Genomic DNA, 19,415 nt, shown 5'->3' with positions numbered 1-19,415 from the left:
TTTTTGAGACAGAATCTCACTCTGTTGCCAGGCTGGAGAGCAGTGGCGCGATCTCAGGTTACTATAACCTTTGCCTCCCTGGTTCAAGTGATTCTCCTGCCTTAGCCTCCCAAGTAGCTGCGATCACAGGCATGTACCACCATATCCAGCTAATTTTTGTATTTTTAGTACAGACAGGGTTTCACCACATTGACCAGGATGGTCTCCATCTCCTGACCTCCTGATCCATCTGCCTCAGCTTCCCAAAGTGCAGGGATTACAGGTGTGGGCCACCGTACCTGGCCAAATGTCATCCTTTTCCCAGATCATTGGCTTCAATTTAAAATTTGAAAAAAATATGGTCACTATGCCCATTAATCTTGTTTATTTTGCCCTTACTATCCCCAAAACTAAGAAATAAATAGTCTACAAAGATTATATATTTTCTAGAGTAGTGATTAATAGTATTTAATGGATGTCATTATGCCTCCAAAGAATAGATAGACAAAGCAAAGTGTTAAAGAATAATATGTTTAGGGTGCATCGGATTAAGTAAAAGATCCTTCACATGTTAAGGAATAGATATATGTCATTCTATATATTAATATGCAGTATTAATGAATTCTCATAAATCCCTTCTACATGTCATCTCCTAAGAGCTAAAAACTAAAATGTGATTTTTAGTGCCTTACCTGGGTAATATGCTAAGCTCCGGAAGAAAATGAATAAAACATTAATTTATCCACCTGTGATGAGTGGCTAAAGATAAAATTTCTTGAATGCTTTCAGAAAGAGAGATAGTACTATTTTTGTTTAGTTTGGTATAAAATGCAAGGTATTGTACAGTAAAATAATGTGTTCAGCAATCATGGAATGATAAAGACATCCAATTCAGTAAACTACCTTAACGTGTTTAAAATCACATAAATACAAGGCTTCAGCTATCAGGAGAACATTGCATTTGGCTATTTGGTTCAATTCAACAGACTTCTACCATATGTTAATTCTCTAGGATTATAATTGCCTTTGCAAAAAGCCAGGGCATGGGGGGACTTCTCTTCCTGCTCCCAGCCAACAACCATGATTGTTGACTACAGTGAGTTCTCCATCATTATTACCACTGTCATCACCACCATCACCACCACCATTGCCATCACCATCTTTACCATCATCATAGCAGTGGCAGTTAATCACCAATAGATGCTGATGTCTACCACCTCCCTCATTCTACCCCAGCTGCTTTGCTTTCTCATTTCACCTAATCCTCCCCAGTCCCCACAATTGTTATTATTTCCATTTTATAAACAGGGAAACAGTAGCTCAGGGAGATTATAACATAACCCAAATCACAAAACACATAAAATCTGGGCAACAATTAGAGCCAATGTTTTCTGAGGGCCCCACCATATCTCAGGGTAAAATAAGAAGACTGGGCTCACCCAGTGGCTCTCAGCTTGCTCCTCTGTTAGAATTTCTCAGGGAGTTTCTAAAACTGATGTCCTGGGTGAACTTCTGACCTGTTACTTCAGCATTTCAGGTATGGACCCCGGAAACAGCGTTTTGGAAAGAACCGCAAATGGTCCCAATGTCTGGCCAAGGCTAGAAATCCGCTGGATGAATAACTTTCTAATTTGTGTTCAATTATTAGATTTCATGATTCTACATGTTTAGAAATAACCTGACTATTCAAAAATGTAATCTTAAACTTGGATGGTAGGGTGATTCCAAATTTTCTTCTTTTTTTTTCTTTTGCTTTAGCAAACAAATTTTTAATCTTAATTCTATGCTGAGTAGTTGAATAGCTCCATTCACCTAGATACAGAAAAACTAAATTCATTTATAAACAGAAAATTTAAGAGTACATAAGCTCCTAGAGACCACTGAGGGTAACTAAATTAAAGCACTTCAAACTATAATCCAGGGGTTACTGAAAATCTGATTCTGAAACAGTAGTCTCTGTATGTACAAAAGATATATTTCAGGATGCTCAAAATTAAAGAACTGACATTCTAAACACCCAGCAATCATTTACTTAAAGTATGTCGGTAATTCTTTGTACAATGTCTCTGAAGTCAGTGACATAAAAAAAAATAGCACACGCCCTCCCTTTTATATTTTCAGTATATTAAAAAGCAACAGTACAAATGCTGCAGTATTAAAACGTATTCCTATTTTTTAATGAATGAGCTTTTATAAACAATTCTGTAGTGAAAGGAAAACAGTATCTTAATACATAAAAGTTTTTGTTAAACAAGATTTTAAAATTTTTAAATCAAAAAATGTTAAGATTAAATTCTTTCAAAGTTTCAAACAAAAAAGCAACCTGCACAACTTCCATTAAATATGTCTTTGTACACATGTCCTGGGCACTTTGAAAATGTTAAAATTGTTAAAGTTTGACTTCCGCCACTGCTACCTTTATCTTCATGTCGCCTTTTCCCTAACCTGGCCAAAGGGTCTGATTCCAAATTTCTGAAGACTTCACTACCAAAGCACAGTGAGATGAAGAGAAAATGAATTCAATACAAGAGTATGAAGACAAGGTAGTGAGACAATGAAATGAGATGAAAAGAGATAGAAAAGAGTTAAAAACAAAAATACAAAATGTGAAATAAAACAAAAACATGAAGTTAAGAAATAAACTAGAAATATGAAGGATCATCTGAGGTCAGGAGTTTGAGACCAGCCTTGCCTATATGGAAAAACCCCATCTCTCCCAAAAATCCAAAAATTAGCCTGGTGTGGTGGCGGGTGTCTGTAGTCCCAGCTACTCAGCAGGCTGAGGTGGTAGAATCGCTTGAACCTGGAAGGTAGAGGTTGCAGTGAGCCGAGATTGCACCACTGCACTGCAGCCTGGGTGACAGAACAAGACTCCATCTCAAAAATAAATAAATAAAAATAAATATCAAGGAATGAAATAGAAAAAATTATAAATCAAAGAGCAGGTTATATTCCAGGAATAATTGAAAAGAACAGGCAACACTGGAATATAGCTTGTGCTTCTGAACTCCAAAGGAAAAATTCTAATTTTTCAGGAATCCAGGTAAAAAAGGTGAGCTCATTATGAGGAAGAAAATATGATTGCTACCAAATGTCTCCTTACTAAATTTAGTATGTGATGCTAACAAAGCAATGTCCTTATAATTCTGAGGAAAATAAACTCTATGTGAGTGTATGTGTGTGTTTGGGGGATGTGGAGGGCAGTGGCGGACGACGTATCATGCAATGGCAAAACCTAGCCATTCTATCATAAACAGAAACCAAGAACAAATGGGCTAGTACAATATTTAGCACCCAGATAAAATGAAGTAATATTTATACAAGAAAAAAAAGTTGTCCAATCCAAGAGTACTTTAGATATAACTGTAAGTAAAACTTCTCATCCATAAAGAAAACACCATCCATTTAAAGATCCCTTTTTAAAAACAAAGATATGAATTAAATTTATAAAATTAACAACAAAGTGGAAAAAATCAGTAAAATTAATCGTTTTTCTGGGTACAATAAATATGAAATTAAAATTAAATAAAGTAAGAATGATGGTTAGGAGGGAGACCTTGCTGTAATAAAACTAAGAATTTTGAAATAATAATATGTTAGAAAAACTGGTAGGTGGGAGAAATGGTGGAGAAAACCTATGTGTGTTACTTATCTTTCCTTAATATTAGAACATCAGTAAATAATAAAAAATATGGAATTGAAAGATTAATAATTCCCACCTCATAATACCTTTTATAATCTTCTTTCTAATATTTTGGGGTCTCTTTGTCTTCTCTTGCCTTCAAGAAATATTAAACTTTAAGCATTTATTTGAAGCCAGTGTGCACAGAGCTTCCCGGTGCTGGCCTATGGACAGCCATTTAAGTAGGCATTAGGAGAGCAGTGTTGGCCTTGCTGTGTCAACGCCTTTCTTCATGGGAAACCATGTTTGTTTCTACCTGGTAAGTCTGGACTGATGGTTTTGTTTTACTTTTCTGTGCAGTTTGTTTTATTAATTTTTAATGGGTATGTACAGTTTCTATTAAAAAAAATAGTATATGTTAGTATACTTGCCTGGGTATGGAGGCTCATGCCTGTAATACCAGCACTTTGGGAGGCCGAGACAGGTAGATCACTTGACGTCAGGAGTTTGAGACCAGCCTGGCCAACATGGCAAACCCCTGCCTCTACTAAAAATTCAAAAAATTAGCCAGTTGTGGTGGCACACACCCGTAATCTCAGTTACTTGGATGACTGAGGCAGGAGAATCTTGAAATTAGGAGACAGAGGTTGCGGTGACCCAAGATTGTGCCACTGCACTCCAGCCTGGGCAACAAAGTGAGTGAGACTCCATTTCAAAAAAGAAAAGAGAATAGGCCAGGCACAGTGGCTCAGGCCTGTAAGTCCAGCACTTTGGGAGGCTGAGGTGGGTGGATCACGAGGTCAGGAGTTCAAGACCAGCCTGGTCAAGATGGTGAAACCCCATCTCTACTAAAAATATAAAACTTAGCCGGCTGTGGTAGCAGGTGCCTGTAATCCCAGCTACTGGGGAGGCTGAGGCAGGAGAATTGCCTGAACCCAGAGGCAGAGGTTGCAGTGAGCCGAGATCGTGCCACTATACTCCAGCCTGGGTGACAGAGCGAGACTCCATCTCAAAAGAAAAAAGAGAGTATACTTTTAAAAAATTAAGCAAAACTGCCAAGTGTATCTTTCAAAGAAGACATCTAAACACTATGCATGAAAGAAGAAAAATAACTCTCCATTCAAATGTTACTAATGTATGCTTGGAAGGATTATTATTATCTGCTTGGAAATGCAATTATAAATACCAATTTGTTAGATGTGATTGTAATTAATTGGATTCCCAGGTAAATTATAGACATTGGCCATGAATAATATAAAATTAGGAGAAAATCAGAAACAAATATATTAAGGAAGTCACTTTTCTACAAGTACATACCCTCCTCTTTCAATTATAGTAATCTTACTTATGTTTACCTTGGCTTCCTTCTTTCTGGCCTGGCTCTTCTATTTATTTTGAAAACAAGTGTGTCACCTTGTATGAGTCAGCATACTTCAGAATCTTGCTGCAAGATTTCTGGAAGATCATGAGGCACATAAATAGATCTAGAAGTTCACAAATCCCTAGAGAATTACGGATGGTTCAGGTACATTTAAACTATTTCTTTCCCTCCCCTACTTTCTGCATTTGTTAGTAGTGATTACCAAAAATGCCAATGCAATGTTCAGCCCACTGAACCATTTATATACTGATTTGTAGACCAAATTGGCATTCTAGGTACTAGGAATTTAATGGTGAACAGGTGAAACTGTGAAAATGATGACCCACTATGCTTATAGTTTACACGTTTACTAACAAACAGGTAAAAATTAATAGTTTAGTTTACATTATAATAAAGGTAGATACAGGAACTTACAGATATAAGCATGAGATCAACAAATAATTAGACAAGGACAAAACTTTAAAGACAAGTCATCAATACTGACGATTTAAACAGGTAAAAATGATGTGGGAAACGGAAGAAAAAGAGAGAGGGAAGAGAAACAAATACAGCCTGTCCCCTTCAGAGCATGACAAATACATAAGGCAGATGACTGCTGTATAATTTGGGGGTAGAATTAATTTTGCAAGTGTCAGTTTCTTCAAAATATTAAAGGAGGATAAAATATTATCCTAAGCCATAAATAAAGCTTCCAAAACACTTAGCACAAATCCTAGCATATAATAAAGGTGTAATCAGTGCTAGCCACCTTTATTAGCATCAGAATCTTTAAACACAGTTCTAGAAATTTTACAAGAAACAATAGGAATCCATATACATTAATTATAGATGGCCTAAAATCACCATGTAAATAATTTCTTTTAAAGAGGAACAAATTATAAAGCTGTCAAATACAGTTGTTTACTCTTTGGTTTACATTGTTCAGTTTCTGTGTTCATCTCAAAGAATTTTGCAAACACTGTCAGATTCTACAAACTCATCACATCCATCCAAGTTACAAGAAAAAAAATCTCATATTTACCTCATAGAGATCTTCCTTTAAATTTATTTCTTTGTTTATACACTACTATATTATACCACTTTGGGAGTGGTTGGATCATCACAAAATGAAATAGAAACTAATTGATATGGTTAGGCTTTGTGTCCCCACCCAAATCTCATATTGAATTGCAGTCCCTGTAATCTCCACGTGTCAAAGAAGACACCAGGTAGAGGTAACTGAATCATGGGGGCAGTTTCTCCCATGCTGTTCTTGTGATAGTGAATGAGTTCTTATGAGATCTGATTGTTTTATAAGGGGCTCTTCCCCCTTCACTAGGCACTTCTCCTTCCTGCTGCCTTGTGAAGAAGGTTCCTTGCTTCCTCTTCACCTTCTACCATGATTGTAAGTTTCCTGAGGCCTCCCCAGCCATGCTGAACAGTGAGTCAATTAAATCTCTTTCCTTTACAAATTACCCAGTCTCTGGCAGTTCTTTATAGCAGTAGGAAAACAGACCAATACACTAACATAAATAGAACACAATTTCCTCATTATGAAAGAGTAAGAGAAAGTGCAAATTCCGTAAGTTAAGGGACTGGTTCCCAGGGAACATTAGGTAATATCTGGAGATACTTTTGTCCCTCACAACTGGAAGGAAGGTGCTATTGGCATCCAGTGGGTATGATCTGAGAGACCAAAATAGATGCCTCCTTATCAACTAAGAGGTATGCTAAGGTTAAGGAAACCAAGTTACCTATGGGTAGAAGGTTCAGGGCTTGGTTGGCATGACCAATTTCTAAATTTCTACAGCTAAACTTGTTAACAATAGGAGCTATCAACTCTGATTTATAGCCCAGACGTCTAAAGTTCTGATTGGTCAGAAGCCTGGCCTTACAAAGATTATTTTCTGATAAGCAACTACAGACCACAAGCCAGTTTCAGCTAGCTTATAGAGGCTGTGCACAAACTCTATGTCCTGTAGTTCACTTTTCGATGTAAAGAGCCAAATTCCACTTCATTTTAATGCTAAAACCCTGCCCCAAAGTAAACATTGGATATTATTATGAGAGTATTTTAAGAAAGTTAACCAAGGCTTTAGCAGAAAAATTCCTGAGAAAGCTTCATCAGAGACCCTTTCGCCACCACAATAATGCCCCTGCTCATTCGTCTCATTAAAAAGTAATTTTGCCAGAGTTTCAGTGGGAAATCATTAGACATCCACTTTATAACCCTGATTTGTCTCCTTTTGACTTGTTTTTGTTTCCTGCTCTTTTAAGAATCTTTAAAGAGCACCCATTTGTCTTCAGTGAATAATATTTTTCAAAACCTACACTGACATACTTAAATTCCCAGGACCCTCAGTTCTTTATGGATGTACTAAGTGATGGTATCATCACTTACAAAAGTATCTTAAGCTTGATGGAGTTTATGTTGGGAAACAAAGCTTGTATGTTTTATTTTTGTCTTTTGATTCCATTTTCCATGAACTTTCTGAAGGCCTCTTGTGTATGCAACCACTTTATTCAGACATTGGACAATGGGTAGCACAAAACAAGGAAACCTAAAAGGACACAACTGAGATGAGCTGCAGTTTTACCAAAAAATGAGTGGTTTGACATAGTTTCAAATCCACAGTGCAAGGAAGGCTGATCCCAAGATAGCTCTGCAATTTTTTCTAGTTGCAGAGAAAGAGATTAAAGCTTGAGGCTGAGATGGCCAGACCTTGTGGGCAGACTATCAAGCAGGATGAAACTGCATGAAGAGAGAAACCTAGAGGGGTTCAGAGGGACTGCTTGATTTCTAGCTGAATACTAATTTGAATGTGCATGGCTTCAAACTGCATAAATCTGGGACAGCAATAAAGGATACCATTCTAGCAAAAACTCACATTTCAACCAGTCAGAGTGGAGAGAATCCACAATTCATGAAGCATTGGCTAGAGTCCTCAGAAGGACATCATCTTAGTAATGGGATAAATTAGGCCTAGTCTAAAGACTACTCGGAACCCCCCTAAGAAAGCTTAAAAGAAACCTCAAAAGAAAATGAATCTCAAAAGGAACTTAACTACATGCCAGAACAAAGTCTAACACTTTGTAGAAAGATACAGCAAAATTCAGAACACAAAAAATTTGACATCTGATCAAAAATAATCCAGTGTGCAAGGAAGCAGGAAATTGTAACACATAAATAAAATGGGAAAAAAGAGATTTACATAAGCAGGACCAGAAATTATACAGATGATAGAATTAACAGCAAAGGACATTTAATAGCTAATATAAATATGCTCCATATGCCCAGGCATGTAGAGGAAAACGTGGAAATAGGGAGGACAGAAATGAAAGATACAGAACAGAGTTGCACAGAACTTCCAGAAGTAAAAAGGAAGAAATGAAAAACATGTCAAGTAGGATTTTTAAAATGTTAGACACCATAGAAGATTACTTAAAAGGAATGCAAAAACAAAATGATTTAAAAAAAAAAAACTATTAAAATGAAGCAGAGTGCAAATCGAAACCACGAGAGACCATCTCATACCAGTTACGGTGGTGATCATTAAAAAGTTAGGAAACAGGCCAGGCATGGTGGCTCATGCCTGTAATCCCAGCACTTAGGGAGGCTGTGGCAGCTGGATCACGAGGTCAGGTGCTCGAGATCAGCCTGGCCAACATAGTAAAATCCAGTCTCTACTAAAAATACAAAAAATTAGCCAGGCGTGGTGGCAGCCACCTGTAATCCCAGCTACTCAGGAGGCTGAGGCAGGAGAATTGCTTGAAGCCAGGAGGTGGTTTGCAGTGAGCCCAGATTGTGCAATTGCACTCCAGCCCAGGCGACAGTGTAAGACTCCATCTCAAAGAAAAAAAAGGAAACAATAGATGCTGGAAAGAATGTGAGAAATAGGAATGCTTTTACACTGTTGATAGGAATGTAAATTAGTTCAACCGTTGTGGAAGACAGTGTGGCGATTCTTTAAGGATCTAGAACTAATAATACCATTTGACCCAGCCATCCCATTAATATGTATATGTACAGATCACAGACGGTTTCATGGACCTGGTAGAAAACTTCAAGTAAGTGCTTTTTTGTTGTTTGTTTTTTAAAACAGGGTCTCACTCTGTCACCCTGGCTAGAGCGCAGTGGCACAAACATGGCTGGCTGTGGTCTCAACCTCCTGGGCTCAAGCAATCGTCTTGCTCCAGCCTCCTGTGTAGCTGGGACCACAGGTATGTGTCACTATAGGCACAAAAATGGCTATCCCTAAAAATAGGGAACCCCAGTATCCAAGAAGGACATCCACATACTTGCTACTCAAAGGCTAGGCCTTGGTTCAGCAGCATTAGCATCACCGGGGAGTTGCTGGAAATGCAGACTCTCCTAGCCACACCATATACCTGCTGAGTCAGAATCTGCATTAAAGCAAATTCTTAGATGATTTGTGTGCATGACCAAGTCTGAGATGGCCAGTTCTGGATCATGTTGGACACTGGAGTTGGCATCTTCAGATGCATGAGTTTCTCCATCTTCACCACTAGTGAAATTTCCTTCACCACTAGTTCCTTACTCCAGAAATCTAGTTATTTAGTTTGTGCTCCATGTATCTCTGACTTCACACTCCTGACAGTGTTCATTTCCTCTGTCATATAAATGTATTCAAGTCTTTCCAAGATAAAACACAAAAATCACCTTCTCAACTGTTAATTCCCCCTAACCACAGCCTCCTCTCTCTCCTCTGTGCTCTAAAAGCAGTCTTAGGGAAAGACTTTAAACTTACAGAAAGAGTTGCATGTAGGCTGAGCACGGTGGTTCATGACTGTAATCTCAACACTTTGGGAGGCTGAGGCGGGTGGATCATGAGGTCAGGAGTTCAAGGCCTGCCTGGCCAAGATGGTGAAAACCTGTCTCTACTAAAAATACAAAAAAATAGCTAGACATGGTGGCACATGCCTGCAATCCCAGCTACTCGGGAGGCTGAGGCAGAGAACTGCTTAAACTGGGGAGTCAGAGGTTGCAGTGAGCCAAGATTGAGCCACTGCACTGCAGCCAAGGTGACAGAGTGAGACTCTGTCTCAAAAAAAGAGAAAGAGTTGCATGTATTTGGTCTGGATTTCCTCCTTACATTTTATTCTATAACCCAGACTTGTATGTGTTACTTACTATTGCTCCACAAAAAGTCTCCCACACAGATTTCTGGTGATTCCTAACTACAAAACTGGGTGAGCCCTTTCAGTCCATATCTTACTGACCTGCCATAGAATTAAAAAGTGTTGACCTTGCCTTCCTCTTTCATAGTAAAAGTAGCTAATATATATGTAATGTGTGTTGTCTTCAGATACTGGTTAAGTGCTTTACATGCATTAAAATTTTTTTCTTAACTTAGTGCTTTTGCAATTTTCATGGTATTCCCCTAACTCCTTATGTGCCTACTTGCCTAGCACTTCTTTTTGGACTTAGGTCTTTAAATCATTCCATATAATCTCCACTCTTGGTCCCATAAATTTTCAAAGCTCATCAATTCTCCTACCATTCAGTCTAGAATAATTTGATACTCCCCAGAGTAACACAAAAATCCAGTGAAAATTGAGTCAGAGTACTTAAAAAAAGAAAAAAAGTCTATGTTCCAGAACTATAAAATTTGATACAATGCAGATTGTACCCATCATATGGTGATTGGCAAAGAAAATCTCATAATAATTATAAAAATTCATAAGCATTCTTCAAAACATTTCCACTCTAATACTACTGCGCCCTCTAAGTTAAAAGAAGACTTAGATGAATTCTGCATCTCTTCATTGGTGCCCAAGTAACACCATCCAGAAATATGAGTAACACTTTTAAGTGTTACAAAAATGTAAAAGACCAATGATTATCATTTCTAAAAATAAAATCCTATTATATATAATACTAAAAACTAACATTTTGAAAATTGTCTATGTGTCAGTTACCCCAGCCTACATGCCTTTCTCTGGTCCTTACTCTCAGCTGGTCACCCTGATTCCTATTTCACTGAGAAAAGTAAAGCATTCAAAAGAGAAGTTCCACAAATGCTGTTTTCACACCCACCAATGCACCTGCATCTGATGCATTAAAATCTCATGCACTCATGAATTATCATGCATCTACTGTCCCAGAACATAGAAGCATGTTCCCATTTCAAACCTGCCTCCACACACACACAATGGTAGACATTGCCATTTAAGGTCATGTGCTTTAGCAATTCCCCCCTCTCTCTACCAACATCAAATAACCCTCTCTTCTGAATAGTTTTCATCTGCTTGTAAAACATAATTATTTATCTACTCTAAAAGCAATTAAATATCTCATTACCTTGTTCACACCTCTTCCCACAATCTCATTTGCACTCCCTACCACTTTTTTTTTTACAGTAATGTTCACTGAAATGCTTCTATACTCCCTCTCTGATTCCTCCAACCATTTATCTGAACTTATGCTAATCAGGCATTTTCTTCTGCCACCCCAAAACACTGCTCTTGTCAAAGTCCAAAGTGAGCTCCATGTCACAGAATCTGATGATCTAATTTCAAGTCTCCAAGTTCTTGCAGCATTTGACGCAACTGATTACCTCCTCCTTCTTGGAAAGCTTTCATCGTTTGGCTATCAGAACACCACATTCCCCCGTGTTTTCTCCCACCTTATTGGCCTCTCTTAAGTCTCCTTCTTCACCTCCCCATCCCTCTTATGTTGCTGTGACTCATAGTCCTGTTTTTCTTTCTGTCACCTCATTGAGCTTTATGACTTTAAACAGTACCTTCATGCATGGTGTTTGTTCTTTCAGCCTAGAACTCTCACCTAAATTGCAAACTCCTGTGCCTATTTGCCTACAGTACATCTCACATGGATTTCCATTTGCATCTGAAATATACCACGCTCAACACTAAACTTCTGGTCTATTCTTTCTCCCTACCCCACCCCCAAAACTATCTGTGCCTGACACGTATTCCACATCTTGTACATTCCAGCTTCCTTACCCTAGGTTTTAAGGACAAAATCTCTAACGACACCACTGATTCAACTCTTTCTCCCATTCCACATATTGAATCTGTCACTCTGACCACTCTGGACTGAGCCATCACCACCTCTAATTTGCTCAGTGGATCAGATTGTACCAAGTAGAAGAAAAAGCCAGTGTCTCACCCACTAGGCACGCTACTGCAGGTGCCATTCTAGTGTTCCTAAATAATTGACAACTTCCCTAAAAGAAAGTACCCAGAAGCTATACTACAATGCTCTTAGGAAAGGGATGAACCTGGAAACCATCATTCTCAGCAAACTGACACAAGAACAGAAAATCAAACACCTCATGTTCTCACTCATAGGCGGGTGTCGAACAGTGAGAACACATGGGCAAAGGGAGGGGAGCATCACACACTGAGGTCTGTGGGGGAAAACTAGGGGAGGAACAGCAGGGGGTGGGGAGTTGGGGAGGGATAACATGGGGAGAAATGCCAGATATAGGTGATGAGGAGGAAGGCAGTAAGCCACATTGCCATGTATGTACCTATGCAACAATGCTGCATGTTCTTCACATGTACCCCAAAACCTAAAACGCAATAAAATATACAATAAATAAATAAATAAGAAAATATTTCCAAATAGGAAATCTTCTTTATAATAAAAACTGAGTTCATCTTTCAGTTTGGACATGTATCTGTTTAAAAAGAATAGCAACAAAATTCATCTTTATTTCCACTTCACAAGTATATTCTAATTGGCGAGGGCACTGTTCTGATATGTTAAAGGGAAAGATTGCTAAATGGTACTAAATGATCCTTTTCCACCCCAACGCATATCTGGGGCATATTACATCACTTTCCTGTTTAGCTCTCATCAGCTTCTTTCAAGAGTTTTAACTATTTTACAGACATATCCAGTCAGGTATAGGTTCTGTTCCAATTCCTAAAGGGATGCATTTAATTATCACTTCAAATTTTAAGACATAAAACTGGTTTTGGAGCAGTGAAGAGATAAAAAGTTTTGAGTGCAAGAAATCCCCACATAGGAGAGAGAGGCATGTTAACCCTTTTACTTTCTGAGGTCTCTTTTCAGTAGTGTTGGAATATTTCCCTCAGTGCTACCTGAAGGGGTAAGGAGCCCTGTCTTCCTTCTCTCCTTGAGGTGCCATTAATTAACTATGATTTTAAACCACTAAAACTTCCTTCTCATTTAAGGGTAAGCCTGTCCAAGCAGGTATGACTGAGCCAGCAACTTTACATTTGACATAGGTTCATCTTTTATTCCCTGACGAGGGAAGTAAAACATCATTCTCTGCTCTGTGTGCTGTGACACAGAATAGGTTTAGGAGGGAAACCCTGGAATACAGCAGGAAAGAAATGTAACTAGAAGTTGCACCACCTGTATTTTAGATCTTATACTCCACTAACCAACTACGTGATCTTGGGCAAATAAATCCCTTCTCCTTGTGTATCAGTTTCCTTGTCCATCAAGCTTACCTAATGAAATTCACATCTAACTGTTAGGGAAATCAAATTTATAAGCCTGAAAGACATTTCAAAAGGCAAAATTGCAAAAAAATTACTTGATAATTACATACATAGTAAACTGAAAACCTCCTTTTCCTTCCCTTTTCCAGGCTAAGACTGCATATCTCATGATGCATACTGATCCAAAACAACTTATATTTTTAGCCTTGATGATCCCTAAAGTGAATGAGGTTTCAGCTTTTCTATGACATTAGCATGTACTGCATACTTCCAATGTTGACATCCACTGAGTACTTACTTAGTGTTGAGATGTCATGAATCAGAAACATCAAAATCAAAGATGGGGTACAGAAGGAAACCGTGAAGAAAGTGAAGATGGCGGTGGCCAGGGCCAGGGTCCTGGGAGTCCGGTGGCTCCAAAGGGCATCCCGGAATGTGGTGCCACTTGGTGCACAGAGAGCCTCCCACCTTACCAAGGACATGCTCCCGGGGCCCTATCCTAGGACCCCAGAAGAACAGACCGCCGCTGCCAAGAAGTATAATATGTGTATGGAAGGCTACGAGCCTTACCCGGATGATGGCATGGGGTATGGCGACTACCTGAAACTCCCTGACCGCTCACAGCAAGAGAGGGATCCATGGTATGACTGGGACCAACCAGACCTGAGGTTGAACTAGGGTGAAACGATGCATTGGGATATAGACATGTATACCAGGAACCATGTGGATATGTCCCCCACACCTGTTTCTTGGGATGACATGTGTAGGCAGCTCTTTGGCTTTGTGGTTTTCATGATGTTCATGTTCTGGGTAGGGCATAACTACCCTGTCTAACAGCCTGTGGCACCAAAGCAGTATCCTTACAATGATCTGTACCTGGAACGAGGCAGCCATCCCTCCAAAGAACCTGAGCCGGTGGTTCACTATGAGATCTGAGGAGGCTTCATGGGCTTTTGTGCCCTCTAACTAGGACTCCCTCATTCCTAGAAATTTAACCTTAATGAAATCCCTAATAAAACTCAGTGCTGTGGTGTTTGTGCCTCATTTCCCCAGGAATATTCACTACCCTGAGGAACCTCATCCTTTTCCCTTTTTTTCTGCTTGATGTCTGCCCTCTTCCCTTTTTTCTTATTATGAAATTTAAAGGATAGGAGGGTGGGGTGGATGGGTGCTTAAGCACAAGATGTGAATTTGTTAATTTCACTTGGGCTGTGAAAGTACTTAAGGGTTTTAGCTGTGTGGCAGGTGTTAAGGGTCACTCCTTTTCCCATTTACAGGGTCAAGGAAGAAATGTTCCTGACTTCCCAAGTTGGAACAACATTTATTTCCCATAAAAAAAACCTTTCTAGGCCAGGTGCAGTAGCGCACGCATATAGTCCCAACACTTTGAGGGAGGCTGAGGCAGGAGGACTGCTTGAAGCTCAGGACTTGGAGAGCGGCCTGGGCAACATGATGAGACCCCACCTCTGCAAAAAAAAATTTTTTTTTCCAAAAAATTAGCTAGGCACAGCAATATGCACATGTGGTCCCAGCTATGCAGAAGGCTGAGGTGGGAGGATCACTTGAGCCCAGGAGGGTGAAGCNAAAAAAAAAAAAAAAAAAAAAATTAAAGATGGAAGCTGTTTCATCCAGCAAGGAGGCAAGTCGTAAATAATGATATATCAAGTTTCACCAAAACTAAGATCATGAAGAATGAGAAAGAAAACATTGCCATTTAAAATTTAAGATTCCATTGATTGTGAGAAAGGAATGTTTCAATCTAGGAAAATGTACATTTTGTACTTGGTAAAAAAAAAATAGTTTGTCATGGTTTTTAAGCTTTTTGAAAATAAGAGGACAGTGATAATGGTTAGTTAATAAACTAAACCAACAAAACAGAATCTATCTGCCTATGTGTCTATCATTACGTGCCATGTTACAAAAATTGGATACATGAAAAAAGTATGTCATATAATCCAGAGGACTACTGAAATATCTCAATTTTATTCCTGTTCTGACACAAACATTTAACTTCTTCATTGTGGTTAGGTGAGTTTTGTGACCTAATTATCACTGTTCTTTGTTTTATTGTTTTTTGTTTTGAGACAGGGTCTTACTCTGTTGTCCAGTCTGGACTGCAATGGCATGATCATAGCTCATTGCAACCTTGAACTCCTGTTCTCAAGCAATCCTCCTGCCTCAGCTTCCCAAAGTGCTGGTATTACAGGCAGTAGTCACTCCTCAGCCTGTTCTTTTTCTTGGAACAGGAATTGAAAAGCTTTTTCTATAAAGGGCCAGATAAAAGATATATTCGGCTATAAGGGCCATATAATGTTACAACTACTCAACTCTGTTATGGTAGCACAAAAGCAGCCATGGACAATATGTAAACAAACCAGTGTGGCTGTGTTCCAACAAAGCTTTATTTATAAAACAAGAGGCAGGCCAGGTTGCTTTGCGACTCATGGTTTGCAAACCTATGGCTTAGAAGACAAATAAGCTCAGACTGCCCTGCAAATAAACATATTGAGTCAAACATGTCTAAAGGTGTCATTGTTTCAGTTAAAGAATATTGTAATCTAGAGTTCCTTTTAGGTCTGAACTTTTACAAAGGAAAAGCTTGGAGTCATGACAATATGGACTTTGTGTGCATTCTTAACAAATACTGTGAGAATGGGGAGGATGAATGGGATTGTACCTGTCTCAATAAGTGACTAGGCTTAAAAATGCTGAAACAGCCAACAGTGTTTTCAAGGTTCAGTCTACTTCAACACAATAGTCAGATACTTACTGCAAAATAAAACAGACGCAAAAAAAAAAAAAAAAAAAAAAACAGGGATGTAAAAACAATTGAAGCCACTAAAATGGAACATCAAGTCACGAGTTATTTAACCGTTGGGCTGAAGCAACTCAACAAAGCTCTTCACATTAATTGGCATCTGCTTTCCCCACCTTTCAAGTTTTGATTAACCGTTCCTGCCAGAACGGATCACAATTTCAACACCTGAGTCCCATTTTAATAAACTGGATTTGGTTCAGAACACCTCACAGTTACTTCAGAGAATGGCAGTTACAGAAACCTGCTCTTGAATTTGAAATTTATAGGAAGAAAGGTTTCAAATGACTTTCAATTATATCTTCCTTCTCAGAGATCAGATGGAAAAATATCAGCCCAGAATCACTGATATTTAGGGATAATAACTTTATAAAAGAAATACCTTGTTCCTCAAGATTCTATAAACAGGTTGGGAGCAGTGGCTCATGCCTATAATTCCAGCAATCTGGGAGGCTCAGGCAGGCAGATCACTTGAGGCCAAGAGTTTGAGAGCTGCCTGACTAACATGGCAAAACCCTTGTCTGTACTAAAAATACAAAAATCAGCTGAGTATGGTGGTACATTCCTGTAATTTCAGTTATTTGGGAGACTGAGGAACAAGAATCACTTGAACCCAGGAGGCGGAGGGTGCAGTGAGCTGAGATCACGCCACTGCACTCCAGCCTGGGCAGCCAAAAAAAAAAAAAGATTGCATAAATATCTATTTTCATGCCTATAGATGTATAGTTTGTGTATGGAATAGAATAGAAAATTAAAGTTAAGAGCACAACAGTCACTCCACTAGACAGTGTGCTCTAATTGTGTGGTTAAGGATTACCAATGTAGGTAAAAATTCAGAATCAATAGTTGATTTAGATACCTCACAGAGCTGTGACTCTCAAGCCTATAACACATAATACAAAGGAAATATCATTCTGTTACTTTTGTACAGCTTGATAAGTTCTTGTACCATACATTTACATTCATTATCTATTTTAACAAACACCATGTAAGATCAATAGGATAAATCCCTTATTTGAAAAATGAGGTTGAAGACACAGGTTAATTGATTTAACCAAATTTATCGAGTAAATTGGTTTTGGAGTTAGGATTGGAACGAAGTTGCCATCATTCACAGCTGAGCTTTTTCATCCAGGAGAAAATAAGCCCCACAAAGCCTGGAATTTTTTCGTGACTTGTTTACTACCACATCTCTGCCAAACTGCAGGACGCATTACAGGTATTCAAAAAGTTCATGTTGAATAAATGAATGAATAAACCTTTTTAAATTAGTTAAAGTAGGAACACAGAAAGGTAAAAGCAGAACACAAAGCCATGAGATGGCCTCATTCTCCTTGTCCTTGCAGCAAATCATCAGTTTTATTTCTTCTGCATCTTTTCTATGTCTCAAGGGGCCCAAACCCACTATGACCCCTGGTGATTGACCGAGTGGAGTTGACCAGGAACAACACTTAGACAATCAGTGACAGGGGTCAGAGGACAGGAGTTTTAGACCCAGCCTTTCGACCTGGAGGCTTGGCTGCAGACAAGCCATTCATTTGAGGAGCCTCAACTTCCCAGTCCTTTCTGGCTTCCACACATAACTCTTGGGGACTTACTATCTGCTTTGCTTAACTACAGGAGTATGAGAAAGGTCAAGTAAGATCATGAAGATATTTTACACTCCTACATATTGATGAAGCCATTATTGCCTAATTCTGCAGTCATCTTCTCAGAATAAGATCCAGAGTGAAACACAGGCAACAGGATTACACTAGCATTTATTTGCTTCAGTGGATCAAGACCAGGTCAATGTCTCTTGGATCCTTGGGAGAGTTCTCTTTCAGCCCCCAGTTCTGTTAAAAAATAATCAATAACGTCATTTCATTCTGATGTTGGGGGCACCTTTTCTGGCCAAGACTCTGAGCTGAGCTTTCCTGACTGCCAAGGTGGACTCTTTTGATTCATTCTCTACTGTTCCCCCTAAACCTTCAGATTCTCCTACTTCTCAAGTCCACTGTCCTTGGAATCCTTGGAACCAGGCAATCTGCCTGGCCTTGCATCTTTGTGGCTACTTATTAGCAGAATCCATGCTGGTATATGGCCTGTGCCCCCTGTATTCCCTGGGGAATACAGTCCAGTAAAACAGGTCTTCTTTTTTGCAGTATTGGTGATTTTAGACAGTGGTCTTCTAGGACAGTATTATACATTTTCCTAATAATGATGATAGAGAGATGAATGGGTGGATGCAAGAGCGGATGGATGAATGGATGGATAGAGAAACAGATAAATAGATATAGATAGATAAATAGAAAATAGATGGATAGGTGGATAGATGGATGTATAGATGGATGGATGGAGAGACAGATGATAGATAGATAGATGGATGGATGGGTAGATGGATAGACTGATGGATGGATGGATGGCCAGCTGGCTAGCCTACTGGGTTGCTGGCGGGCTGGCTGGCTGAATGGATGGATGAATAGATGAATAGATAAATACTAATCTAACTGATAGTTAGGTGAAGTAAGATGCCTCTCTCCTGTACAGTTAAAAGCAGGCAAGCATTCTGCCCAGGATATGGGGAGGAACCCCGAGAAGGAACAAAGAGATGAAAATATTTGAGAAACACCATGAGCAATAATATGACTCTCTTCTCCCAAATGGCACGAATATTTCAAAAGCATGTGAAAACTACTCAGAATAGCTATGATGTAAGGTGGGAGAGTGGTGACAAACTACACCTTTAGAAAACTTCTAGTCTTCCATCCACACATAACTTTTTTTGTTTTTTTTGTTTGTTTGTTTTTTTTGGTTTGGTTAGCCAATAATGCAAGGAGTGGGTAGCCAGATTTTAAGCTCTATATTTTTTACGTGAATTTACATATACCCACACACCTGCAGTAAATGATCTCCCCAAGCTGCAGAAGAATAAGAAGACCCATTCATACCCATGACCCCATGTAAACATAGTCAGATTTGGGTCAAGCGTTTTAAGTACCACTGACGTTCTCCTACCTCACAGAAGCTTTGGCACTGGTGTTTCCTCAGGTCCCCTGATTCTTTGCAGGGCTCCAGGCACTGAAAGGAAGGAACAATAAAAATAAATAACATGGAAACAAAAAAAAAAGTCAAGAGGAAAAAAGAATTCACCTATAATTGTGGCTTTTCAGTGCTCCTTTATTCTGGTTAGTTTAGAAAAC

At 39.0% G+C, this 19,415-nt stretch overlaps 1 protein-coding gene and 1 pseudogene across 2 annotated transcripts in view; one reads left to right on the top strand and one right to left on the bottom strand.

Annotated features, from left to right (window-relative positions):
* Positions 1-19,415, bottom strand: part of ANOS1 (anosmin 1) — a 193,621-nt gene that overhangs the window by 67,026 nt on the left and 107,180 nt on the right. Inside the window, exon 3 of the mRNA XM_017511848.2 lies at positions 19,231-19,293. Coding sequence (XP_017367337.1) covers positions 19,231-19,293 — 63 coding nt within the window. The remainder of the gene's footprint in view (positions 1-19,230; positions 19,294-19,415) is intronic.
* LOC108291464 lies at positions 13,770-14,440 on the top strand (annotated as a pseudogene). The gene has a single exon (XR_001819911.2). The product of XR_001819911.2 is annotated as an NADH dehydrogenase [ubiquinone] 1 beta subcomplex subunit 8, mitochondrial-like (transcript).

The sequence above is a fragment of the Cebus imitator genome, unplaced genomic scaffold (genome assembly GCF_001604975.1).
Source record: "Cebus imitator isolate Cc_AM_T3 unplaced genomic scaffold, Cebus_imitator-1.0 Scaffold455, whole genome shotgun sequence".
NCBI classification, from domain to species: domain Eukaryota; kingdom Metazoa; phylum Chordata; class Mammalia; order Primates; family Cebidae; genus Cebus; species Cebus imitator.
The sequence above is the reverse complement of the archived record's forward strand: the minus strand, read 5'-3'. Positions and strand labels throughout refer to the sequence as shown.